We start from the raw sequence: 27,486 nt of genomic DNA, 5'->3' as shown, positions 1-27,486 counted from the left end.
AGCCGAGACGCCGCGTTACGATCCTTGTTCGACCGCAAGCAACTCGCCTCCGGGTCTCAAACTCGAATACAATACGGCGGAAATCGCCGTCGAGCGACGACAACAATCCCGAGGAGAAATGGAGCCGGGAAAGCACAGTTCTGTCCGGCGCGAACTCTCCCCCTCTCCACCCTCGCCTGCGTTCAAGATGGCGGCCCCTGCGTTGCTCTAACGCGGCCGAGGTTGCCGCGACGCGCCGCATTCGCGAAGACCAGCACACGGAGGAGCGGGTCATTGGTGGATGCGACCCTGGGGAACACACTCCCACACAACCCCGAAGCCGCGCACTGAGCGCCTGCGGCCCCTCCGACACGCAGGGCGCAGCGAGCCGCAGCCAACAAGCGCTGGAACTCCTCCCGCCGAACGGGCGACGACATCGTCCCCCCAAGAACACTGATCGCCGCTGGGAGTGCAGCTGACGTGCTTGCAGAGGAGGCCAAAGCCCATGAGGTGAGGAGACAGGGGGGGCCCCGCTAATCTCCACAGCAGCACCAGCATCCGCTGCTCTGAGCTCTGACCCCATCATCGCCCAGCCCCCCTCGATCCTCCCTCGGGAGCACTAACACCATCAACCCACCCCACGCTGCCTGGGAGGAACTTATTACACCTGCAACTTGAGGGTCACTGCTACCCAACGCATCATTAAGGCAGCATCACTCAACCAATGCCCCCAGAGTCCCGCCATGTCTGCCAGAGGCAAACCAAAACCTGCCACGATGGACAGCTACGTCTCCACAAAAGCCAGAACCTCGGCCGACCAGCACCCCACTAGCCCCGATCCCACAAAACCAAAAAACGCAGACCCCACCGAGAACCAATCACAAGTGCTGGAGGCTATAGCATCCCTGCGCACTTTCATTGACACCAAAATTGACGAATTCCGGTCTGACATTCAGCTAGTGAGACAGGATGCCAGGAATTTAACGGACAGGGTCGCCACCTCCGAGGCAACCATCAAAGAGACCACAGAAAACACTGTAGAGCTGAAAGCTAAGGTGACGGACCTCGAAAGGAAGGTGGCTTTTCTCGAGGCGAGGGCTGAGGAGGCCGAGGGGCGTGCCAGGAGGAGCAACATCAGGATACTCGGAATCCCCGAAGGTGACGAGGGTCCGAACCCCACTGCATATATAGAGACTCTACTGCAACAAGAGGTGGGCGCAGGCAAACTCACGCAAGGCTTCGCTGTCGAGAGGGCACACAGGTCCCTCCAAAAGAGGCCCCCTCCGGGCTCGCACCCCCGCCCAATTATAGCCAAAATACTTAACTTCCAAGACAGAGAAGTCATTCTCAGACACTCCAGGGAGACTGGCCCATTCGAACGCGGCAACTCAAAAATATCTGTCTACCCAGACTACACCCCAAAAGTGCAAAGAGACAGAAACTCATTCGTTCCAATCAAAGCCAGGTTGCGGCAACTAAACCTAAAATATATGCTGCTCTATCCATCCAGACTAAAAGTCATCTTCAAGGGCCGCTCGATTTTCCTGGAGACCCCAGAGGCCGCCAACATGTGGATGGAGGACAACAACTTAGCCCAAGGCGCTGACACCCACCTCAGAGACAGATGACTGAAGCAATGCAGCAGGTCACATACATGACCGCCGAAGCAAGATCACGCCATAAACACATGCACCCCCCAGTGCGGAAGCAATCTACACTACAGTTCGCTAGATAAACGCGGCTCTCGCTTGGCCCCACACTGGACTCAGGACCTCGCCCCCGCGAACAGACCAGGACAGGCCAGTTGCCTGACCGACCCCACTCGAACCCGACACCCGGATGGGACCCGACGGTGCGAGAGCGCCTGAGCACGGCAAATTGAATGCAGTCGCTAGGCGCACCAGTTACAGTTACGTTATCTGTTATGTTAGATGCACAGCCTCCACATCATCACACTCGAACGGACAGCAGAAGAAACTGACACAGTACTCAACCTTAGGCAAGATCGAGGGCCAAACGCCGAATCTCCTCATCAGGAAACCTATCCCTATGGGCGGACCCCCCGGGGAGGGGACAAGAAAGAGCATCCGCACATCCAAATGACACCACAACTAAAGATACTGACGTGGAACGTGCGCGGGATGAACTCCTACCTGAGAAGAAATCGTGTCCAATCCTATCTCCGCAGAAAGAAGATCTCTATAGCAATGCTCCAGGAAACCCACCTGACGGCGGAATCCTCCTCCAAATTGGCTGAGAGATGGGGAGGCATTGGAAAAGGAGCATCATACTCCAAATACGCACGTGGAGTCTTCACATGGGTGAACCCAAGCGTCCCGTTTCGCCTACAGGGGTCGGAAGCTGATAAAGAGGGCAGATACCTGATACTATGGGGGACCATTGAACACACAACAATCTGCCTGGTCAACTCCTACTTCCCCCAGCACGGGATACCATCGCATATCACAATGTTGTGCTCTAAAATAGCCCACCACAGAGAGGGCACCTTCATTTGGGGAGGCGACTTCAACTGCGCCAGAAATGGCGTGATGGACAGGTCGGCGCCCCTACAACAACCACGCAACGCCGCCCCCACGGCTCTCAACAACGCCTTGGAACACTTAGACCTGGTGGACATATGGAGAGAGCAACACCCAGAAGAGAGGAGCTACTCCTATTATTCTGCCCCGCACAAGATTCACACAAGGATCGACTATCTCTTCATTGACAGGGAACAAGTTGCACTGGTGGAGGACACCACATACTTAGGCAGATCGATATCTGACCATTCCCCGCTGGTTATGCAGTGGTGGTTGAACGGCCCTAGGCCCCCGATCCCGACATGGAGACTATCCCCCATGGCACTCACTGATCAAGAATTCAAGGAAGATCGTGGCATTAAGCTCGAAGACTACATCGACAACAACAGGGGGTCCGTATCGAGCTGGAGTACGTTATGGGAGGCGATGAAAGTGGTAACACGGGGCGAAGCCATTTCTGGAGCGGGAGGTATTCGCAGACGCCTGAAGGAAACACTGGAAAAACACGAAGCAGAGATAACACGCCTCGAGTCCCAAGTAGACACTGCTGCTGAAAAGGAGGAGGCCCTGAGGGGGCTCCGGGACGACTGTCGAATCGCATGGGACAGACTGGCGAAATTCGACTTTGCAACCAACACCACCAAAGCACACAAGGAGGCCGATAAACCAGGCAGACTACTAGCATGGTTGTGCAAACGAGAACACCCAAGGCACTCCCTCACCGAGATCCAGGACGAACGTGGAGTTACCCATAAATCACAACTTGACATCAACACCGCTTTCGCAGAATTCTACTCTGAGCTCTACTCCCACGATAAGCTAGTACCCAGAGAAGACATCAGAGCCACCCTAGATGAGATCGGACTCCCAAGACTGTCCGAAGAACAGCGCGCAGCACTAGACACTGAGATCACTGCCGACGACATCAAGGACGCGATCAGATCGCTAGCCACCAGCAAGTCCCCGGGGAGCGATGGACTCCCGCCCGAGTTCTACAAAACCTACAAAGCCACCATCACTCCAATACTACTGGGGGTCTACACGGAGGCGTATGAGGAAGGAATTCTCCCCTGCACCATGAGGGAAACCATCATAATCCCTATGCTCAAACCAAATAAGCCACCCGAACGCTGCGATTCGTATCGCCCGCTAGCTATGCTAAACTACGACGCCAAGATTTTGACCACCATTCTGGCTAAGAGACTCGCGAGGGTGATTGGGACCATTGTACATGAGGACCAAAACGGGTTCATCCCGGGACGCAACACCACGGCCAACCTGAGGAGACTACAGCACGTCATAGCTGAGACCCAGGAAAGCGCCGAGGACTTGGCGGTACTTTCACTGGACGCCGTCAAGGCCTTCGACTCCATCTACTGGGAGTGGTTAATCGAGGTGTTGAGCGAGTTTGGGTTCGGAGAGGGCTTTGTGAGTTGGGTCAGGGTCCTTTATAGCTCACCCAGGGCCAGAGTGAACACCGGACGAACGATATCTGAAGCCTGGGCGATACAAAGAGGCACCAGGCAGGGCTGTCCGCTATCACCCATGTTGTACGTCCTGGGACTGGAGCCGATTGCCATCTACTGCAGGAAACAGTTCTTTGATGCAGGCATAAAGCTAGGCAACAGGCACTTCATAATTTCCCTATACGCAGACGACGTTCTCTTATACCTAAAGGACCCACAAATGAACGCGCAGGTTCTTCTCGATGTCCTGGACAATTATGTCCGGTATTCCGGAATCAAATTTAGCAGATCTAAATCCTGCGCATTCCCACTAGCCAAACTCAACAAGATAGCTAAGGAAGATTTGCCGGAGGTGGGGATAAAATGGCAACCAGGAATGTTCCGCTACCTGGGAATCAACATAACGCATACCCCAGAACTCACCCATGACCACAACACTGAAAGAGCAGCAAAAGCACTCATTAACTCCATGAAGTTCTGGTCAAAGTTGCCACTTGCCATGATGGGCAGAGAAGCAATCGTGAAAATGATTATCCTACCAAGATTCCTCTACTACTTTACAAATGTCTGCTACTACATCCCTATATCCTTCTTCAGAAAGCTGGAATCGCTAATCAGAGACTTCCTATGGGGCCCAACTAGACACAAGCTACCCCTAAAGATCCTCACGCTGCGACACAAGGAGGGGGGGGTCCAGCTCCCGGACCTACACATGTATTACTTAGCGGCTCAACTCAGCCATGTCACAAAATGGCTCCACGACGACCCTAATGCGGAATCAGGACTACTAAGGATAATACCTTCCAATCTGTTTCCCAAGGAATCACTCTGGAACCCACTGAAACAAACACAAGAAGCCCCTATGATTGTGCAGCTGGGTAGACAAATTTGGATTAGAACCTGCTCCATCCTTCAAATGACCCACCCGTATTCTCCGGACACCCCCATTCTGGTCGACACATGTCAAACCATAACAGACCTCAAGGTGGCAAGAAATTGGGAGCGCGCTGGGATTTACACTTGGGGCGATATGTACGAAGACGCCAAATTCAGAGAATTCGAAGCGATCCTGGAATCAGAGGATCTAAACAGAGGCCAATTCCTGTGGTATCATCGTCTCAGACAGGTTGCAAAAAAAAAATGGCCAGAATGGCCGGAAGAACCCATCCCCAACTCTCTGCTCAACGAGATGCATGAACTCTCAGACGGTTGGAAACCAATAACCCGCCTTTACGGCCGCCTTATAGACAGACCCAACCCTAAAAGTGCAGCACTAAAAGAAAGGTGGGAACTCGACCTCCAGATCACGCTCATGGACACTGAATGGGAGAGAGTATTACTTTTCCCCAAAGAGGTCTCCAGGAACACCAGATTCCGACAAATCCAACTCAATGTTCTCTATAGAACATACATGACACCGAAGAGAGTCGCCAGCTTCAACAAAAAGATATCATCAAACTGCCCTTGGTGCGGCACCAACGCAGCGGACCTACTGCACATGTTCTGGTCCTGTAACAAGGTGTCGCAATTCTGGTCCAAAATAAAGCAAACTTGCACGGAAGCTGGCATTAGCAGATTCTACTGGGACCCCAAGGAATGCCTGCTCGGAACATACCCCAGACTGAGCAAGATAAAACACGTGGTCAAGCTGATGGACATTTCCTGCATCCTAGCCAAAAGAACCATAGCTATGGCTTGCAAGTCAAAACCAGGCCCGAGATACGAACACTGGCTCAGAGAACTAGAGCGTTGGACCACAGCCGAGACCAGAGCCTGGCAGGATGGAGCTAACACTGGAATAGCCGACGTAAACAACACCCTTGAAGCGTGGAAGGCCCTCCGCGACATACCCTTCTCCGCAGACTTCAAACCCCCCCTGAGGTGTCCGCCCACTCTAACATTAAACAAATATTGAACCACCCAGAACCTGAACCTTGATCATTCGTAAGCCCTCAAACTCTGCCTCCACACTCCTTTTCTCCGGAACACGAGCCGAACAAGGACACCCACACAAAGAGACTGTGCATTCTTGTTGTTACTGTTGTTGTTACCTGTTACTTTCTCACTCTATATGGCTAATAAGTACCTCCACTAAATGCAGCTCTGAAATGTAAACTTACCTAAATGCCAATAAAAAGTGTTTAAAAAAAAATCCAAAAAAAATCAGACATGTATCCACCTGTTCAAGAAGGCCCTGCACCACCACCATCCTTCCCTCATTATCCGTTTTGACATGGGTTACCTTAAAGAGAACTGAGGGTGCAATCCATATTAGGACTCTGCATGCGTAAGCCGAGTATGTGGAGCCCAGGACCTGCCACCCCCCATTTCCTTGGCAACAGTGTTTGCTTCTCAGCCGTGAGGTGCGTTTCTTGCAGCATGGCTATGTCCACTTTGCACCTCAGAAGGTACAAGTAGACCCTGTTCCTTTTCGCATAAGCATTCAAACCCCTCACATTCCATGTGAGGACATGCACAGATCCAGCCGTTGGCCTTCCTCTTCCGGGCCAATCCGCCCCTGCTTCAGACCCCTCTCCATTTTGCTCTTATGTGGTATTCCAAACAAAAAAGATACGCTACCCATCTCTATTGACATACGTGCAGGCCCCCTTCCCCCCCAAAAACTTCCCAACATCCTCAGCCATAACCAAATACCCAGCTATGTTCCCATTGCTCAGGCATGTCTGGTTCTCGCGCTCACCCCAAGCCGTCCCGCTTGAGGCTAGTGCACAGCGGATAGGCACATAAACAAGTGCCCCTAAAAAGAAAAAGGGGTTAGGGTGAGGGGGGGGTTGGCAGCAGCAAGCCGCAAGTACATTCTTCCCCGACATGGACACTTTGTCGAAACCCTGCCATGTACCAAGAAGGAAAAGAGTTAGCAAGCGCTGAAAGTCTGTTCATGGGATACTCCCGCTCCCAACGAAGATCACTTGCCTCAAAGTATCCGCTCAGCGTATGTCACTTGAGCACAGCCTCCCTCTTCTATTCAGTCCAGCACTCTAGATTCTCCTGGCCACTGGTTGAGTAGAGCTTCCTTTACGTCTCTCCTCGGCTTCGTCACCCTCTTCACCACTAGGGCCCATCTTCTCTCTGTCCATCCATGCCTGTGCATCTTCTGGAAGGTCAAAGAACCAGGACTTGCTTTTATGTATGATTTTGAGTCGCACAGGGTATATCAGCATATACTTCAGGCCTGCTATTCAGAGCCTTGACTTGGCCGCTGAAACATGCGCCCTGCTTTTCTGTACTTGGAAAGTATAGTCAAGATAGACTGCCAAGTCTGCCGAAGCCCTTCTCAATTCTCCCCCTTACCTGGAGTATGCTAATATTTTTTCCCTGTCCTTATAATTCAGGACTTTAGCAATGATCGGCCTCAGAGGTGCTCCTGGAGGAGGGCGTCTGGTCAGTGCTCTGTGTGCTCTCTCGATTGTGAAGCCTTGCGTGAGGTTTCCAGGCCCTTTAGGCAAGCCTACTATACGAATATTATTTCTCCTGCCCCGTCCTTCCATCTCCTCCACTCTATTTCCCAGGAGGCTGATCATCTGCTGTAGTATATGGACATCTGCCTGCGTTTCGCCGAGCGCTCCTGTGTTCTCCTTTGTCTAGGTCACCAGGGTGACAGTGCGCTCCACTAAATTTCACACATCCTGGTGCAGCAGTCCACCGTCTACATACATTGCTGTGTTCTGCTTGCCCAGGGAGGCTTTCTAGTCTGCTATCGCCTGCATCACCTGTTTATGCAGCTCCATGGTCTTGCATCCTTTCTCCTGTGCAGGTTCCATATCGCCACCAAGGGTCTGTTGCTTGGCCTTGGCAAAATTGTCGCGCGTAGGTTGACTCAATTTCAGATTGTCCGATTTAGGAGGCATCAAGCCTGCTGGATTCCTGGTGCTCAGTTTCGCGTTCCACCCCTAGCCCTTGCTTTGGGTGCCTGGGTGTAGGTATTTGTGTAGCAAATGTGGCTGAGCTCCCGCCAGGGCTCCTCTTGATTCATGTCTCATATGCCTTAGCCTCCCAAAAGCCATGTCCACTGCGTTGCGCAAAGCAAGCGTGCGCACTTGAGCTACCGTCCTGGATCCTTCTTGGCCCTTGCGCCAAGTATGGCTATTGTCCACGATTTCGCCGCTGTTGCTACAAGGGCTAGTCGAGTGTTGCTGCCAGTGCTGCAATTGTCAGTATGGGATTCACCTTCTTTGTTCACTGTCTTTGTTCACTGTCTTTTGGCGGGCTTCTGCTCAGAAGCCCTCCTCAAGGCGCCTGGGTGTCTAGGTGGGCTGAATGTGAGGTAGGGGTGTAGTCACCCCCTGCACAGGGTATCCTAGGAAACCCAAGTCACACTTTACCATGATTGGCTGAGGTGGTTGTCCCGGCTGGACAACCCCCCCTGCTGCATGATTGACAGCCAGGCTGTGTGAATGGGGGTTTTTCGCATAAAAAGCAGGTCTCTTGGGCTAGAAGTCAGAGTCGCCACTGGAACTACAAGGAACCGAAGAGAAGCGGAGAGAACGACGGTTGCTGCAACTACCCCGTCCTGGTGAAGCCCTGCTGCAGTCCTGAGCTATCTGCCCTTCAACGATTCAGAGAAGATCCAGACCGGAGTCTTCTTCCCTTGAGCTTGGTGGGGATAACCAGCTCATCTTCTACAGCCAGAGGATCCTCTTCTGTGGTTGAAATCGCTGCACACTGCAGTAGTGGTCCGGATAGCCACTTGAAGAGCCTCTCCTGTTTTTAAGGAGCGCACATTTTATTTCTTGTCGCTGCTGCTGTGTGGTGCAGACCCCCTTCAGACGTCCTCCTTCACAAACGAAGCTCCAGGAATCGTGGGTCTGCGGGAAAGCAACAGGAACAACTGCCAGGGCACTAGCTGCACCACTGGAACAAGGTACTGTGTTCTGTTGAGGAAACTGGGTGAATCCCTTTTTCTTCATTTCCAAGGCTTGCCCTTGTCTTCCCTCCTCCTTCTTTTGCTTCCGAACATTGACAATATCGAAGGAACTTTGGCTACGTTGAATAGTGAACTGTCTTACCGTGTGATCTTCGGCAACTGGCTCCGGTGTCTTTCGACCCTGGCTCCGGCCCTCTGGGTATCTCAGGTGCTAAGTGTGTTTTTGCCCCGGTAGCATTTCATGTCACGGATACGCGTTTGTTTAGTAGACCGAACTGTCAAAAAGTAATCGCAATCGTATTCGCGGTAACGTGTTTTGTTCATAACGCCGGTTCATTCAAACATAGGGTGCTTACCTTGAGACTTACTGTACAAAGTGAATTGGTTAGTTGTAGTATATTTAACGTGTGGTTTTTATTGAACTTTAATAGAAGTGTTGAGTTTATAACGAATGGTTTAAAAATAAATGTACTTATATTTTTCTACCTGAAACCTTGAGTCAGTGTTTGCTTGAGTCACCGTAATTGTGGTCCCTTTGTATAATCTCTGCTACTGCTCATATACTCTTGAGATAAGCCTGGCTGCTCCGCCACTGCTACCACTCTCTGCTACTGCTCATATACTCTTGAGATAAGCCTGGCTGCTCCGCCACTGCTACCACTCTGACATAGTAGTACAGGCTTGTACCAAAGGTAAAACTTGTATTGTCACCTGTAGTCTTAATTGTGTGTAGTGGTCTCCAAGGGCGCTGCACAGGATTCTGCCTAACACTATCTCAGCAAACAAGGAGGCGTAAGATCACTCCTACTGTGCAGAGAGGCAATGCAGCTCTTTTTCTGGGCAATGCAAGAAGGAATCTCTCTGTCGGCCGGAGAGCTGAACACGGCGGTGGACGTTCTGAGAAGGCAGGGCACAGTCTCCCACGAGTGGGAGTTAGCTCAGGAAGTCCTTCAAGAGATCTTCGCCCTTTGGGGAACCCCTCAAGTGGATCTGTTTGCGACCAGGGCAAACCGGAAGTGCGAACTGTACTGCTCAAGGGAATTTCCCCCAAGAGGAGCTCTAGGGGACGCGTTCGTAGTGGATTGGGTATATCCACTCCTTTATGTGTTTCCTCCAGTCCCCATGATTCCTCACGTAATCAGGAGGTTGAGAAAGTTCAGGAAAACCATGATCCTAATTGCCCCGGACTGGGCCAGGAGCACGTGGTACCCAGACCTTCTGGACATGTCCATCTGCCCTCCGATACGTCTTCCACAAAGAGAGGATCTTCTCTCGCAAGAGGAAGGTCGGGTTCTCCATCCAAAGGTCAAGAGACTCAACCTTTACGCCTGGCTTCTGAGAGGTTGTGATATAAGGATTGGGACCTCCCGGATGACGTTATGGAGATTTTGCTTTCGGCCAGAAGGCCAGCAACAAAATCCTTATACCGGTGTCGTTGAAAGAAATTCAGTAACTGGTGCAGGGATAAGAATGTGGATCCTTTTCAGTGTACCACTCCCATGGTGCTTTCCTTTCTATTACATTTAGCGAACTCTGGGCTCCAAGTTGGAACTATTAAAGGATATTTGGCAGCGCTATCTATCTTTAAGCGCTCCTCAGAAGAAGTTTCATATTTCAAAATGCCTTTGGTTATTCAATTTCTTAAAGGGTTAACAAATAAGTTCCCTCCTACACCATTCTAAGATCCCATGTGGGATTCAAATTTAGTTTTAAAGTTTCTTATGTGTGCCCCTTTTGAGCCTTTACATTCTTGTCCTTTAAGGCTCCTAACTTTAAAAATGGTTCTACGGGGAGCGCTGTTGAGCAGCCCTGAAAATGGCTGCTTAGCCTGTGAGCTCTGTTCCTGCCCAATTGAATCTGCTAAATATCGGCACTAATCCTTACTATTCCCCAAGGATACTGCCACGATCCGTTAACTGACACTCTCCCCTGCGTTTGGCCGAAGTTTGGAGCAAATTCAGTGCCTGGGACCGGTGGAGTGACACCTGGGCCCGCGACGGCCTGCGGATTCCCTTGCTGGGCCGCCTTTGCCATTTCGTTGCTGCTTGCTGCGTCCCTGCTGGGAGGCGCTGCCCCGCTTCTTGTCCAGGCGCCACCTACCACAAGCTCCCGGCGGTGCTTCCTCGTCGGGGAGATCTGCTCTCCCGCTGGTGCCTGGTGAGGCGGGACCTCGAGCCATCCACCGCCCCGTCCGTGGACTTGCGGTGGGGCGGCCCGGCACTGCTGCCCCGACGGCTGCAGGGAACCGGCCCTGCGGCCATCGAGCTCCTGCTGCCACGGGCTGGGCGCTGGAGCCCCTCCCCGCCCATACATGAACGCGGCCCCCCCTGGTCTGGAGGTGCGGGGGTCTCGCTTGTCCCACGCCGGGGCGCTGCACTAACAAACTGAAGATCCACGGACACCACGCGGGTGGGGCTCCTCTCTTCTCCCGGCAGCCTGACTACTCTAGCAACTGCTTCTGTGGCCGGCGGCGGGACGTGGGTGCTGCCCCCCCCCCCCCCCCCGTGGCTCCCTGCGAGAACACGCCCGCGGCCCCACCGAGGATCCCCCAACTCGGCCCCCCAGCAACATGCCTGGGTTGGGAAGCACTAGGACATTGCTGCATTCTGCTGCTGTGGAGCCTGCAACACAACCCTGTGCCCAGCCAAGGCCTCCATACCTCATTGGCCCCAGATCTGGGCTTGGCCTAAGTGAGGGGGCCCTAACCTCTGAGTGTGCAACCCCAAAGGCTATAAGGTGGGTGCTGAAAGCTTCACTGTACCCCTCTGCTCCACACTGGTGGCGCCCCCTACCCACCCCAATGCTTGCACTTCGCCCAGTGTGCTTGGTACAACCAAGGGAGACTGCCTACACAGGTGCCTGCTTTGTTCCCCCCAACCCTCGCTACCCACTGTTCTTGCGCCGGCCCACATGGCCACCTCTAATGGTCCCAAATCAATGTCTCCCGTGGCCCCCTCGCCTCAGTGGAATCCACGTATCCACGGACTGGGGATCTCCCACTGCGGATCTGTGACTCGCAGGGTGCCATCAAAAGGGGGAATCTCCCCACTCTATCAACGCACGTAGCTGAGAATAGTGTCTCCTCAACCTGCGGGGGGCCCCCCCACTCAACCCACTAACAGCTCTAAGCACAGCGGGCCCAGCCGAACCCCAAAGCGAACCTAACCACGTAGGGCTCGCTCGACTCCCCCCCCAGCTCTCTCCACTCAGTGCCTGCGGCCGCCACAAAGCGCCTGCGAAGTCCAGTATTATACAGCTCCATCGGCTACTCTCTTCCCACTGCTTCTCTGCCATTACTGCCCAGCTGCAAACTGCCCACCTCCAACCCCGGGGGGGGAAGTACCAATACCGCCAAACTCGAGTTACCTACACGCCACTACCGTTGGCCTGCCACCACGCGCTCTACGGGTGCCCCGACCTGCGGCCACCATCTACCCTATCAAATTTGGTGTTCCCCCACCACAGCGATGTCCAACAGGGTAGGCAAGGTAGGCGCCATGGATAATTTCACCAAGGCGGCGCCCAGGGCAGACCAGGCATCCTCCTCTGCAGCACAATAAGATAGTGAGGTTCTGCTGGACCCCCCACAACCAGACTTAACCACCATGATGGAGTCCATGGGCAAAAACTTTGCAGCTTTCCATGAAAAACTGGATGATATCAACGCGAATGTAGCCTCCTTAAGAGCTAAACTTGATCAACATGGGGCCAAGATCACTGAGGCGGAGCAAAGAATAGGAACCAATGAGGACAACGTCCACACCCTACAAAACACAGTCAATGAGCTTGTCCGTGACATGAAGCAGGTCAAGGCTAAGTGCGACGACCTTGAACCAAGGTCGCGTAGGAATAACATTCGCATAGTGGGGTTTCCCGAATCTGCGCTAAAAAGGTTGCATGGAATTCACGTTGAACAACTCCTCAAAGACCTCCTTTACAACCCTGAGCTCTTAGCATTTTTCACAGTTGAAAGAGCACATCGCTCACTGGCATCCCAGCCCAAACCAGGAGACTTCCCCAAACCAATAATTGCAAAACTACTAAGTTACAAGGACAGAGACCACATGCTCCGACTGGCCAGAGAGAAAGGGGAACTAAGGCTGGACTCACAAATAATCAGGATCTTCCCTGACTTTTCGGTGGGGGTGCAGATAGAGAGACGCCAATTCGGAGGTGTGAAAAAAATGCTGAGAGACAGGAAAATCGAGTACGAATTCCATGCTCGCCTACAATTCACCCATCGCATTAAACTCTATTTTTTCACGGTCCCTGACGAGGCAGTCAAGTTCATCGAGGCACATATCCCACAGGTGGATCCTCCAGAGGAACCCATGGACGACATGGTCCCCACTGTAGTCCCCAGCAGCTGTGGCCAACCTATGAACTACCCCCCGATAGGCTTATGGTCCCCCTCCCTTCGTCCCACTTCGGGCACAACATAGCCCAAACATCAGTTTATCAAGATCACAGTTTCTTGGAGGGGATGCGCCCTTAATCCGCCTGACTATAACACCACACAATGGGCCCGAACTTCGGTTGTCAGGCCTTACTGTCATACATTGGCCTAAGGCAGTATCAGCCTGGATCTCGCTACGCTAGATCATGTGTATCCTTTCTTCGTAACCTGAGTTTCATCAGCCGTTCAAAAGATTAATGATGTTTCATCATAAAATGTATTGATAAATGTGGGTCAGACGGCAGCCCCCACTGCAGCTGCAATGCCTTTTAAGGCGAAGTGTTCATGTTCAAGCCCCGGTTGGGCTATTGGTCAGGCGTTGCCGAGTTGGGGATTGTACGCTGTTGCTTGTTCTGGGGGTGGGTATCATCACACTGCTAGCTTGTACTGGGCGGTGAGGGAGGGGGGAGGGGAAGTTGGGGAATGTTTTACAAAAAATGGCAGGATGGGTGTGACTGGTTTTACAGAGAGGCGTTTTTGCACCATCACAGCACACATGGCAATGGTCAGAGACAGATTCTACACCTGGATGTCCCATAAACTGTCCGCATGGCTATTAGAATAATGACATGGAATGTTCGGGGATTGACGAACTTTACTAAGTCTCGTAGGATCACGGCATATGCACAAAGACATGGGGTCAGGGTACTTCTATTGCAGGAGACACACGCTATGAAACTCCTATCATCAAACCTAGCACAGACCTGGGGCCCCAACAGATACTATACCCAATACTCCACTCAAGCCAGGGGAGTTCTTACTCTCATCCACAAGTCGGTAAAGTTCACACTCCACACATCCCACATCGACACAGAAGGTAGATATGTAATTCCCCACTGCTCTCTAGCTAACGAAGAATGCTTGCTTGTTAATTCATACGTGCCCAACATCAATTCCCCCGAATTTATAGACGCAATGACCGCCATCCTTATGAGATATGTGGAAGGCTCCATTATATGGGGAGGAGACATGAATCTTATACTTGACAACGTCCTAGATAGAACGACCACTACGCACAGGGCCACAACTCGAGCTGCCAAGCGACTTCTTACACACGAGTTCCCTAAATCTACACGATGTGTGGAGAACGCTCCATCCCCATGAACTAGACTATACTTTCTATTCTACGGTACACGACAGCTCCTCAAGAATAGATTTGTTCCTTCTGTCCGGGAACCGGGTGGGCAGGGTTTCGGATGTCAGGATCCTTGCACGCACGCTTTCTGACCACTCCCCAGTGCTACTGCAGATCCAACTGGGTACTACACTGGCAGCCCGACCCACCTGGCGATTTAAATCTGGCGCTCTATCTGACATCGTCTTTAAAGCCGAGATCCTAGCGGACATAAACACTTTCTTTGAAAATAACAAAACGCCCGACACACATGAGGGGACCCGCTGGGAGGCATTTAAGGTATACATCAGAGGGATGTGCATTTTCGAGGGAGGCGGGGGGGGGTCCTCAAAGCCATAAGGCAGGCCTTAAACAACTCCGAAACAAAGCTCAAAACCCTAGAAATGGAGTACGTTTCCTCACCAGCTCCGGCAACCCTAGCAAAGATTAGAACAGAACTGGAATTATTTGAGTCTCGCGCCCTAAGTGAGGTGCGATACAATGCTCGCCCCGTGGCTGTCCGGAGGTACGGTGAGGGAGACAGGCCTGGGAGAACCCTGGCCAAATTGGTGCATGCGGAGGGAGGCAGGACCCGAATAGATAGCATTACTGATGAAAAGGGCTTGAGACACTGGTCGGACCAAGCCATCATTGACACCTTTGCTAGCTTCTATGCTAACCTATATGGCCTAGAGCCGGAACACACAGACCATGACCTGGACTACCTGCTAGAACGCTTTCCTATGACCCTCATCTCCCAGAACACCAAGCAGCAACTCGACGCTCCGTTCACGTTAGATGAGATAGTCCAGGTAATTTCAGACCTTCCTAAGAATAAAGCCCCAGGCCCCGATGGGCTTACATCTGAGTTCTACCAGGAACATGTTGCCATTTTAGCACCCGTATTGTACGGGGTCTGGACCGAATCACTCCGATTAAACACCCTCCCTCCCTCCTTAAAAGAAGCCCTAATAACAGTCCTCTCTAAACTAAGGAAACCCCCAGATGAATGCGGGTCCTACAGGCACCTGTCGCTCATCGACATGAAAATCTTCGCTAAGACAATCGCTAACAGGTTCCTCCCATTCATGCCCCATCTGGTCCACGCTGACCAAAGTGGATTTGTTCCCGGTCACTCTACGGCACTTAACATCCGCCGCCTATTCAACGTGATGTCCAGAATTGATCCAAATGCTGATGCAGTGGCGGTCACACTAGACGCTTAAAAGGCATTTGACATGGTTTCATGGCAATACTTATGGGCCGTGCTGGAAAAAATGGGAGTAGGACCAAATATGATCTCATATATTAAACTACTATATACAGGACCATTGGCCAGGGTGCTAGTCAACTCCGTTACCTCCTCTCCCTTTGCGCTATAAAGAGGTACCCGTCAGGGGTGTCCATTCTCCCCCATCCTTTTCGTGCTCGCCATTGAACCGATGGCTGATCATGTCAGGGATCGACACACCCGCAAGGGCATTCGCCTACAGGACATGCCGGAAATCATCTCACTGTACGCGGATGACGTACTCCTTTACGTCAGAAACCCCTCCACACACCTAGACCCGCTCATCCGAGACATAACCAAAATAGGCACGTACTTCGGTTTCACCATCAACAGAAATCTTCCCTCTCACTATAGCAACCCAGCAACCGGCATGTGAATCCCCCCTACGCTGGTCCCCGGATGGCATTAGGTACCTCAGTGTGCAAGTGTCACTAACCAAAGCTTCCTTACTGGCGGACAACTACGAGACAGCGGCACAGCTCATTGAATCCAAAATGCTTAAATGGCGCAATCTCCCACTGTCCCTCGTGGGCAGACTGTCCCTGATAAAAATGATAGCGGTCCCCAAGCTCCTCTATATCTTTGCCAATGTTCCGGTGTGGCTTGGCGTGTGCCCAATTTCTCTGGCACTCTGGAGCAGTCCGCAAGAAGTGGCAACATATGATTTTACCCTATGAAAAAGGGTGTTTCACAGCCCCAGACCTAACACTATACTGGAACGTGGCACAGGCCCACCTCGCTACTCACAGGTACGCACACCTGAATCTGCCCCCTCAAGTCAAATTAGAGAAACTGGCAGGTGATGGGACTAAAATCATGACCTTACTTTTACACCGTACATTCCAGACAGACGCCCCTGCAGACCCTGTGGCTATCACAATCAGAGCATGGAACAGTATTCTGCACTCTAAACAAGAGCACTGCCCATACTATAAATGGCTTCCCATTTGGCAATTTCCTGGACTTACTCCCACATACGACCAGCATTTCTCGCGACACTGGGAAAACCTGGGCTACCGGGCTCTGACCTATACCCTGATGGCACATTTATCACCCCTCAAACATGGCGGCCCGAACACTCCAACTCCGCGCTTGAGCTACTACAATACTGCAGGCTGAGAGCGGCGGTGCGGGTAATGTGGCCCAAGTACCCAGACGAACCCCCAGACTCACCTGAACTCCAATACATAGCAAACTCAGTAGGGGGCAGGGGCATAATATCCTCTCCGTATAAAATGCAGCTGGGAAAACTGGAGGTTGTAGCCCTCAAACCACGGGAAGCATGAGCCAGGGAGCTGGAAACGGAAATCAATGATGAAATGTGGAGCAAAATGTGTACACACACGCGTAAAGTCTCCCTTAGTGCCAGATTCCGTTGCATACAATACAATCTCCTCAACAGGCTTTACTACACACCGCACAGAGTAGCAAAATGCTCACATTCCCCGACTCACACATGCCCGAAATGTAAATCTGGAGAGGCAGATCATGTACACATGTTTTGGTCCTGTGCTGCACTAAATACGTTTTGGATGGAAGTGACAAAGGCGCTCTCAGAGATAATTGGGTCCCCAGTAGACTTAGACCCATTAGCCTTGCTGTTCGGAATTTTGCCTGGGGAAAATGAAAGTAAAATGTAAAAATTTCTAAATGTAAGTGCGATTGTCGCCAAAAGATGTATATTGCAATGTTGGAAGCGCCGCACCCCCCTGCCCCCCCCCCCCTCGCTTGGGTACAAATGTGTGAAGAAGAGTATATCGGATCCTTGCCCATGCCATCCCGCCCCAAAAATGTGTGGACAGAATTCTGCAGCTATCTGAACAATAGAGCCAAGGTTGAGTGGAGCTCCAACCCCCCACCAGGCCCGCCTAACTCACCACAGGAACTGAGTCATTCGTGATCTCCTGGAATGTCAACCCCCCCAGTCTGTGATGCCTGAAATAGCTATGATTTACTGCCGATATGTGATACTATGATGTTAGCTTATCTCTGTACTGTACCTGTCGTAACTTTCTGCCAATAAATAAAAGTTTTTTAAAAAAATACGGTTCTACTAGTAGCTCTAACTTCAGCCCGCAGGGTGAGTGAGTTTCAGGCGCTCTCTTGCAAGCCTCCTCACACGGTTTTCCAAGTTGTTTTGAAGGTCAAGCCCTTTTTCTTACCTAAAATAGTTACGGATTTTCATCTGTCACAGAAAATCACTTTACCATCCTTTTATCCTCCTCCGCACGCTAGTAAAGAGGAGGAAAGATTCCTCAGACTAGACCCTAAAAGGGCTCTCAGTTTCTACATATCTAGACTGGAAAGATTTATACAAACAGATCAGTTGTTTGTCGGTTATACTGGACACAAATTGGGCCTTGGGATGTCCAAACAAACTATATCCAGATGGATTATCCTAGCAATATCTGAATGTTACAAATTGGCTGGGAAGGAGCCTCCAGATGGTTTAACGACTCATTCAACCAGGGGCATAGCAACTTCCTCTTTAGAGGGGTGTCCCAGTGCAAGACATTTGTGCTGCGTCCACTTGGTCATCAATGCACACTTTTGCAAAACATTATTGTTTATACACCACTTCTTACCAAGGAGGCCTTTTTGAAAAAGCCGTCCTTCATTCTGTGCATAATTGAAGAACTATGGTACTCCCTCCTCCTCTAAATTACAACTGCAATAGGAGTCTATCTAAGATGAGGAATACGTGGGAGGACACAATCCATTCGAAGAACAAGTTACTTACCAACTGTAACGTTCTTTCGACTGGATGTTCCTCCCACATATTCCTCATCAACCCTCCCAACCTACCCCTCTGTACAGTTCTTAAGCCTGTTGCACTTGTACTTCCTTAAGAGCCTGACTTCTGCCAACACAAAATACAACTGATGCGACCATTAACATCGAAAAAACAGAACTGAACCAACGGGCGCGGCTCGAGCCATTTATATGACGGATGACGCTGACGCTGGCCTTCGAGGGACCATGCTACGCGGCCTCGAGCACTGGGCCCTATGGCGAAAACATTTCCGAAAGAGGCAGCAAGCTGATGAATATATCTAAAATGAGGAATACGTGGGATGAACATCGTGTTGAAAGAACGTTACAGTTGATAAGTAACTTGTTCTTCTCTCTGGTGTGCCCCTGCTCAACATCTGCGATGATAGGGATTCCAGTGAGGACTCCCGGGTCTGCCTAGCGGTGCTACGCAACTTGTTTACTTGATGTGAGTCTGTTCCAGGTGTGAGGGTTTTATTGCTTCTGTTGAACCTTGCCACCACCTGTGGTTATGTATATGTACTGCTGTGTAATCGTTATTCATGAGCATGTGAAATCATGCCAGACCCATACTGGAGAATACAGGTAAGTAACTTAAACCTTTCTTTTGATCAACAACACAACTGTTATACAAAACATCTTGGCTGGTGTAGTCTCCTACCAGGCTTTCTCTCCCCTTCACTATGTTTCAACACAGCGTTTTGCTAGTCCTGATGCATCCTTATCAGGACTTCCTTATGTGATGTATTCTTCACACTGTCCATCTTGACCTTCCCTGGTATGCTTTCTTGCTAAGGCTTTCTTATCTGAACACACTTGCAGTTTGCATCTGCCTGCTATACTCTCCTGCCAGGGCTATTCTTGTGTGCTCACTGCTTGATAGTCTCTTATATTCACTCTGTTCTGGTCTGTTTTGAGTCTGCCTGGTATACTATCCTGCCAGTGCTTTTCTTATAGGTATGCTGCATACACTTATAAACCTAACTTTATGAACTATTCACTTGCTTGTTCTTTCTCATATACTTCATGCACTGTTATTTGCTTTTCCCAAGGTTGCCAACATGCCCCGGTGTCCCCGCTTCCCTTGGGTAGACCGACCGGCTCTTGGCGGCTTATGTAGGTTCTTCCGCAGAAATCATGTGGCTCTTCTTCAGTGTTCCGCTCCCTCTCGCTGCCTGTGCTTCACCAGCTTCTGTGCCGCTTGTGTCTCCCTCTCATCTGTTCTGTGTCTCTCCGGACTTCGGCGGTGTGGAGGCTGCCTTTCGGTACCTGCAAATGCTCAGAAAAACGATCTTCTACTTCTGGTGTCCTCGCAGCATGCCCTCCTCTGTAGTCCGCTCTCCTGGGTCTTTTCGGTAAGCCAGGTTGGCTCCACAGACCTCGCACCAGCCCCACAGTCCCTGGGTCGACACTGACGGGACTAGAGTTCTCCAATCAGCGTCTCCTTGTCAGCTTGTCCACCGGTCGGCATCAGTCAGCTTGTGCTCTTGGCCTCCATTGTTCTTCATTACTTGGCTCATCTTCCTCGTTGCAGTATTTTTCTGTTTAAGGAAAGGGAAGTCAGTCCTTGATGACTTGTATGAAAAGTGTGGGAAAGTGTTATCACTAGTTTTGAATGGCAAGTCAGGTTTTGATGACTTTTATAGAGAGAATGGTTAAGGGTTTTCAGTAACCTTTCTATGCGGGTGCGGGGAGGCATGACAATATGCCATTAAGACATGGGGAATTCCGGGGGTATCCTCAAAAGTAAAAGGGGATACCATGTCTCTGCAGATGAGGTCATGTCACCCAAACCCCCCTCCCCCGAAGGTCGCCTCCCCCCGATGTGATCCTCCCTCATATAGCCACCCCCCAGGTTCCAGGATCAGGTAGCAGCTGCCCTCCCCTGGCCACATGGGGAGAGGTCACAATTGGGAAAGGAGTGATGACACCATCGGATTCAACACACTGTCAAAGCTGCTTCATTTTCAAATGGGGCTTATTTATACGCTACTTGTATAGCCCACAACATTTTAGAAACACATTGTTCCACCCCTTTCCCAACCCTTGTATCAGATGCATCATTTTTACAAGACTTTTAAGGCTCAACATGTACCATATTTTATGTAACAATTTATCTGTAATAGCATATTTGCAAAATTCATGAGCCTTCTGCTGCAGATCTTCAATTTTATGCCCGGCCCACCATTTGTGAAAATGATGTTTTAAACACGTTTTCACCACTATGACCGTGAAGCCCTGAATGGGTAGGATATTGAAACAGGTCACAACTGTTGTGACTGCATCGTCTTTAACACTGTCGGTCTCCATTATTGAGATGCATTGCTTACAGAGCTATTTATGAGATTCCCTGAGTTTTCAATTTGATTTGAGCAACAAACACAGTAAATATTGACAGTGTATGCTACAGCTTGGCTCTCCTCATTGCCATCTTTTTTGTAAGCTAGAGGATGTAGACAAAAACAAAAATGCATGGTTTTAATTTCAGGTTAGGTGTCACACCCCTAAAAAGGTACACATGTTTGCTTTAAAAATATACTCACTGGCTGGCACGACATCCGATATCCATGATCCATGTCCTTCTGTATTCCCCGAATGTTGAGGGGGTCGGGGTCACTCTCCCCCACTTAACTCTGTCATTCTGCGTGATCATAGACTTTTATCTGTTGTAGTCAGACTCCATTTCAGCATGTTGCTTATCTAGACATGATAGTACAGGTTCTACACCCATGGGCTGCTCGAGAACCACATCCTCTGCATTGTTAGCCATTTGCAAATTAGCCATATCTTTGGCTGCACTCACCTGAGTGTTTTGAATGACATCTCCAACAATCTGCCCCATGATAGTGGCAATGAGAGACAGCTGACTGCCCACAGAAAGTGTAGACATATCCCAACTGAGCTTTGGATCTTTACGGTCCTCCATCAAAGCCTGTGATTCGTCCATTGCATCAAGAATGTTGTATCTTTTCCTAAGGCAATAAGGTAAATAGCTATCATTGGGATCACTGGGTCTGTCGGGGGGGGGGGGGGGGCTGTTTTCTCCTTGTCATAACTGTAGCTGTTAGTAATTGAAGTTTCCTTGACACCACGCTGCATAGCCCCGAAAAAGTCTGAAGAGCAGACTTGTTTTCAAGGTCTACAATAACAGCTATATATCCGTATTTTGGGACCCCACCCCTAAGAGCTTCATAGCCTTAGAACTGCCCTTAGACATATGCCTTTAGCAGGCAGGCCCATTCAAACTGTAGGGGTGCTATCAAAGTTGTATTTTTGTATCAAACACTTTGGGGTTCTTATCAAATTTATATAAAATGTATTGGTGTTAAATGAAATGTGGTGTTTGGCTAAATCCATCACATTTTTATATCAAATTCATTGGAATTCTTATATTTATATAAAATGTACATAACATTTTGGGGATCATCACACTTATTGGGGTTCAATTAAATGCTTAGGGGTTCGGATACATCGCCTATCAAATGATATATGCACTACAGCCGGGTTCTTATCGAGTTTATATAAAACCATTTGTGGGGGGCATTACATTTATAGCGGTTCAATCAAATGTATAGCAGATCTGAAGTGTGGCCCCCTATCACTTGAAATGTTTGATGAAAGGTATCCAACTCTACTGCTAACAATCCTTGTTAGACATGCACTGCACTGAAAATCACAGAAATGCATGGTATTTTGTCACAAATATAAAAAAGAAATATGTTGGAAGTTCGCCAGGCAGGGGACGTGTTCGCAGGGAAGTGTTTTAGCACAACAGATAAATTCATTGACAGCAATTAGTATGACATTTAGCACATTGAAAATTACAACAGTAACTTTTTCTTAAGTTGCCAATTAAAATAAACCTCAAAAAGGGATTTACCATTAACTAGATAATTGCAGATAAATAGGAGGAGGCAGTTCCCCACCATAACCAGAGATCAATGAGAACAATAAATGAGTAGCAAAGTTGGTGACTTAGGCAAGCATTCAGGTGGTCTTCTTTAAAATTCTTAAACTGATAGGGTCAGAACAGCTTGCCCCGAGGTGATATCTAAGGCTGCAGTGATTTCCCCATATTTTTGGAGGAGGGAGAGCTTAGAGTTAGGGCCTCATCACGAGTTGGGCGGTAGGCCTGGTGCTATTATCGCTACCGCCAAACACACTGATGCTAATAGCGCCGGATCACGGGTTTGGCAGAACGGTTGGTTCCCATTCCCCATTGGGCCCATTCGGGAATTCTCCATTGGGCCCAATGGGGAATTTTTGCGCTATTACCGCTGCCGGATTTCCCGCCGACAGTAATAGCGCCGAAGATCGGCAAATTTGCGGCGGATTTGCCCCCAGCTCAGAGCTTGGGGGAAATCTCCCAAGGCCATGATTTGGCGGACCCTTAAATGCGGCGGTAATAGCGCAACGGCCGCATTTAAGGGTTACCGCCAAACTCGTGATAAGGCCCTAAGAGTTCCAAAATCACTATTAAGGTCTTTTTTTTGTTGATGTTCTCATATTAGTACCTGGCAGAATAATACTTGTTTTCTTCTTTTTTTTTTTATCAGACCTTTACCGCACCTACGGAATGGAAGAAGCCTTTTCAAACCGGCAGGGAATCCAGTATATGCTAGAGATCTACTTGTGTTTCCAGAGCATGTCAAAGAATGCCAAATAGGTAAGCATATATTAAGATAGGGCCATGTTTAAAGCTTTTCCTTTATCTGATATAGGATGTTTGTATATTTGCAGTATTGTGGCAGTTTTGTTCTACATTCATACGAATAGATTCTTCTAATGGATTCCTTCCCTTCCTACCATAGATTCCTCACCTTACAAATTGCCCACCCCATAAATCCAGGTGCAAGTTTGGTTAGAGACATTTTTTCATACACAAAGGGGTGCTTTGCAGCTATTTTCGACATCTTTGCCTCCCATGACTTGGGATGTGACTGTGATGGATTGCCTTTTTCAATGGTATAGAAGCCCTGTTTTTTAAAATTTTTTATTAATTAATAAAATTAGTCATTAATAAAATGATGCAGGTAATTCCATCTCTGAAAGGGTAATCCGTGGATTAGATACCCCTTTCATATGCTCCAAGCCAAAAGCATACTCTGTATCTGTGCCTTGCTGCATCAGTATCCTAATCTGCACTGCCTGATCTACCAGTGACACAGAGCAGGTGCAGAGGTCACAGGTGATCGCTTGACCGCAGCTGGGACAGCCAAGTCTCTGCAGCGCATGGACTGCATTTAAGATCTGCACCCCTGTAACAAAACTATGATGATCATAAGTAATCCAGGATGGTAGCAGACTAAACTCTAAAGATAAGGGGGGTGCTGTTAAGCAGCCCGGAAATGGCTACTGAGCTCCGTGCTACACCGGCTGCAGCTTCATTAGAACAGCGGCATCGCTGGCCATCCGCCCTTGAGAAGAAGACTACTTAATGATTATACTGCACAGCATCTTTGGGGTGAATATTGGAAGCGTCGCCCACCCTGGGCCGTGTGAGGGGCTCTTGATACTGCAGTGCGGCCTCCGCCTGCTGCTGTCTCCTGTTGGCGCCCTGCGTTGGTGGCCGGACCGGCGCTGACATCTACCTGCCCGCACCAGCCCCTGAGAACACTGTGGTGCTCTCCTGGCCCCGCCTATCCTTGTTGGGAAGCTGCGACTGCCCGCCTGTGTTGATACCGGCCGCTTGCGACTGCCTGCCATCCCGCCACCGGCTTCACCCCTTCGCGTGTGAGGAGGTCGATCAACGCGGGATCCAGCTTGCAAGTTCGCTGGCTGTGCGGCCTCCGCCCTGGGTTGGTGCGGCTCCTGGAAGCTTCTCCCCACGCGGCGCGACCCAGGTGCTGCGGCGGCCGCCTGCCTGGAGCCTGGAACAAGGCTGCCTGCCCCGCTGCGCTGCGCCAGCGGCGGCTCCTGATTACGGATAAACAGGTGAGCCGGTGGGGGGTTAGGGGGGGCGGGTTCGGCCCACCAGACCTCTTATTTGTTTTGGAGCGGTGTTGCGTTAAGCGCTGTACCCTGCGGTGCTCCCTTAGTGCTCCTTCACTACTTGCGTGGTGCCACTGTCAGGGAGAACTCTCATTTATGGCTAATTTCCGTTACCTAGTGAGTCCCTCAGCAGCTTTGCTCGATTTCTGGGGTTTATTTTTTTCACCTGGTGTGAACCTTTTTCCCACTCTTACAAGTGTTTTGCCATGTGTATTTCTACTGTTTGTGTGATCTTGGGCTCTGGGGCCACACCACTCCATGAGCCCAACTGTTTGTGTGTGTTACACAGCACCTTCGGTGCAGTGACACAGGGTTGTCTTTTAGACTTCCCACTGACTCCATTTTTCTGGGGCTGACTACTGTCCCCCAGAAACAGGTAAAGTTGTCATTAACTTTATGTATTCATTTAAACTGCAGACCCCTGTACACCCCATCTTACATGGAGTACTGGAAAGGGTTAATTCCTACTCCTTTTTGTCTGCGCCTCTTGAAGCTTTGTTTCGCTCCCTTAACACTAAGACTTGGCTGGTGGCAGTGGTACCTACCCTATCTTTTCTACCGCAACTATAGTATATAAGCGTGTTACTGTTTTAGGCTATTGTATTAGCCTCAAACTTAAACCCGCTTGACCAAATACTTTTTATTTTGGCTCCGGTCGGGTTTTATCGCCATTTCTTTTTGTTCAAATCCTTCTTGTGTTTTACTTTGCGCGGCAAACCAGGTTTGCCTTCTTTGTTCGCCGACCTTTGGCGTCTGGGTGGGCTGAATGTGAGGGCAGGGTTTAGTCACCCCCTGCACAGGGTCTCCTTGGAGACCCAAGTCGCACTTTGTGTCGATTGGCTGAGGTGGTTGTTTGGGCCGGACAAACCCCCCTGCTGAGTGATTGGCAGCCAGGCTTTGTGAATGGGGGATTTTGGCATAAAAGGCAGGACTCTTGGGCTGGAAGTCAGAGTCGCCACTGAAACTGCAAAGAACCGAAGAGAAGTGAGTCCCGGTGAAGCCCTGCTGCATACTTGAGCTATCTACCCTTCAACGACAAGAGAAGATCCAGTCTGGAGTCTTCTTCACTTGAGCTTGGTGGGATCAACCAGCTCACCTTCTACAGCCAGAGGATCCTCTTCTTGGTTGAAATCGCTGCACACAGCTGTAGTGGTCCGGATAGCCATCTGAAGAGCCTCTCCTGTTTCAAAGGAGCGTACCTTTTATTCACCGTTGCTTTGCTGCTGCTGGCCTCATCCCTGGGTAGTGCAGATCGCTCCAGACGTCCGCCTTCTTGTGCTCACGACTGAAGCTCCAGGAACCGTGAGTCTGCAGGAGCTACCAGGAACAACTGCACCAGCTTTTCTTCAAACGAATAAGGTACTGTGTCCGGCTTCGAGGAATTGGGGTGAACCCGTTCTCCTCACCAAAGGCTTGTCCTTATCTTCCTTCCCTCTTATAACTTTTGCTTCCCTTTTGACAATATCCAAGTACTCCTGGCAATCTTGAATCGTGAACTGTTCTAACCTTGTGATCCTCAACAACAGGACCCCTGTCCCATTTGACACTGGCGCAGGCCTATTGACTTTTATCTACGTTTTAGAAAGTATCTTCTGATTCTATGTGCCTTGACAAAAGTATTGCCTATGATTTCTATCCCCTATTCTCTTGTGTTAACTCATGTGCTAAGTGTGTTGGACTTCTGTAACGTTTCTTCTCGTGGGTACGCCTTTCTTTCGTAAGACCGAATTGTCATTACTGTCAAAAAGTGATCGCGTATTAACCCACAGTAAAGTCTTTATTTCACAACATCTGTCCGTCCAATCCAATGCACTTACCTTGAATTTATCTGCACAAGGGGAATTGGTTGTATGTAGTATATTTGAAGTGTGGTTTTAATTTAATAGAAGTGAAGTGTTTTATGAACAGATGGTTTAAAAATAAATGTACTTACATTTTTTAACCAGAAACCTTGAGTCAGTGTTTGCTTGAGTCACAGTAATCGTAGTCCTTTGTGTAATCTCTACTACTGCTCATTTGCTCTTGAGATAAGTCTGGCTGCTCAGCCACTGCTACTACTTTTTCTGTGTAGTACAGGCTTGTACCAAAGGTGAAATTGTACTACCACTTGTGCACATGATTCTGCCTAACAGCCACCCCGCCCTGCAAAAACAGCACGGCTCCAACTTACCACGGCCTCCTGACACTGGCCCAGGCCCTGCTCTGCCTGACTGTACTTGGAGGATGGCCACCTCACTGACCCATTCTAATCACATCTTGGCCCCGCCCCAGCCCGGATTTCTGTGCTGTTGCTGGCCCCCTCCGAATTGAGGTGTGGCCTCCAATCCCACCGAATTTGTTTCCACATGCCCTGAATCTGCTGAAATGGAATATCGCCCGCTGTGAGCTCTGTAACCCCCCCCCCCCCAGGCCACATCACTCCAGGCCGCGCTCATCTTTAGGACCCCAGCTCTCTCTTGTAACCAGTGCACATGGTGAGGCCTGTGCATTAGAGGGGGTCCAGTCATAAGCAGCCTTTCGCCCTGCTGGTTGTGCCCCTACTCTCTGGCCCTGCACGCTGCATACTACCCAGCTGGCGCTTCACCTCGTATCACACTTGAGGACGCTGCTCTGGGCCTGGTAGAACTGGATAGCATCACCCCACAAAAGTCTGCCCGAACTGATATGGGCTAATGGTGTGGACCGCACCACCTGAGTTCCCCTGCCATCGTGTCCGGAGTCCGGTGGGCAATCCTATGGTGCAACCCTGCCGCCATATACATCAAGGGTCGAGCGTGGATGTCACGGTGCCACTAGGGGACCGCTGCCTACCCTAACATCCGCGCCCTTCACTGTGCTGCCGCTCATTCATCAGCCTGGAATCGGCTACTGTGTCTAACCTCTGACCCACGCCTCTATTACAAATGGCTCCCCATCTGGGATTCCCCGGGCTCGAGCCCACACACAAACCTCTGGCCCAGCACTGGCTAGCACTGGGCTATCAGGCCTTGAC

The 27,486-nt window shown here is 50.2% G+C and overlaps 1 protein-coding gene across 2 annotated transcripts in view; it reads left to right on the top strand.

Moving 5' to 3' along the window:
- The window catches only part of SMCHD1 (structural maintenance of chromosomes flexible hinge domain containing 1), a 3,133,956-nt gene that overhangs the window by 2,863,745 nt on the left and 242,725 nt on the right, over positions 1-27,486 (top strand). For both annotated transcript variants that reach the window (XM_069620859.1, XM_069620860.1), the window contains exon 43: positions 23,060-23,169. In XM_069620859.1, coding sequence (XP_069476960.1) covers positions 23,060-23,169 — 110 coding nt within the window. The remainder of the gene's footprint in view (positions 1-23,059; positions 23,170-27,486) is intronic.

This window comes from Ambystoma mexicanum, chromosome 5q, assembly GCF_040938575.1.
Source record: "Ambystoma mexicanum isolate Mex_15411 chromosome 5q, UKY_AmexF1_1, whole genome shotgun sequence".
Lineage (NCBI taxonomy): Eukaryota > Metazoa > Chordata > Amphibia > Caudata > Ambystomatidae > Ambystoma > Ambystoma mexicanum.
This window is presented reverse-complemented; position numbering and strand designations above follow the sequence as displayed.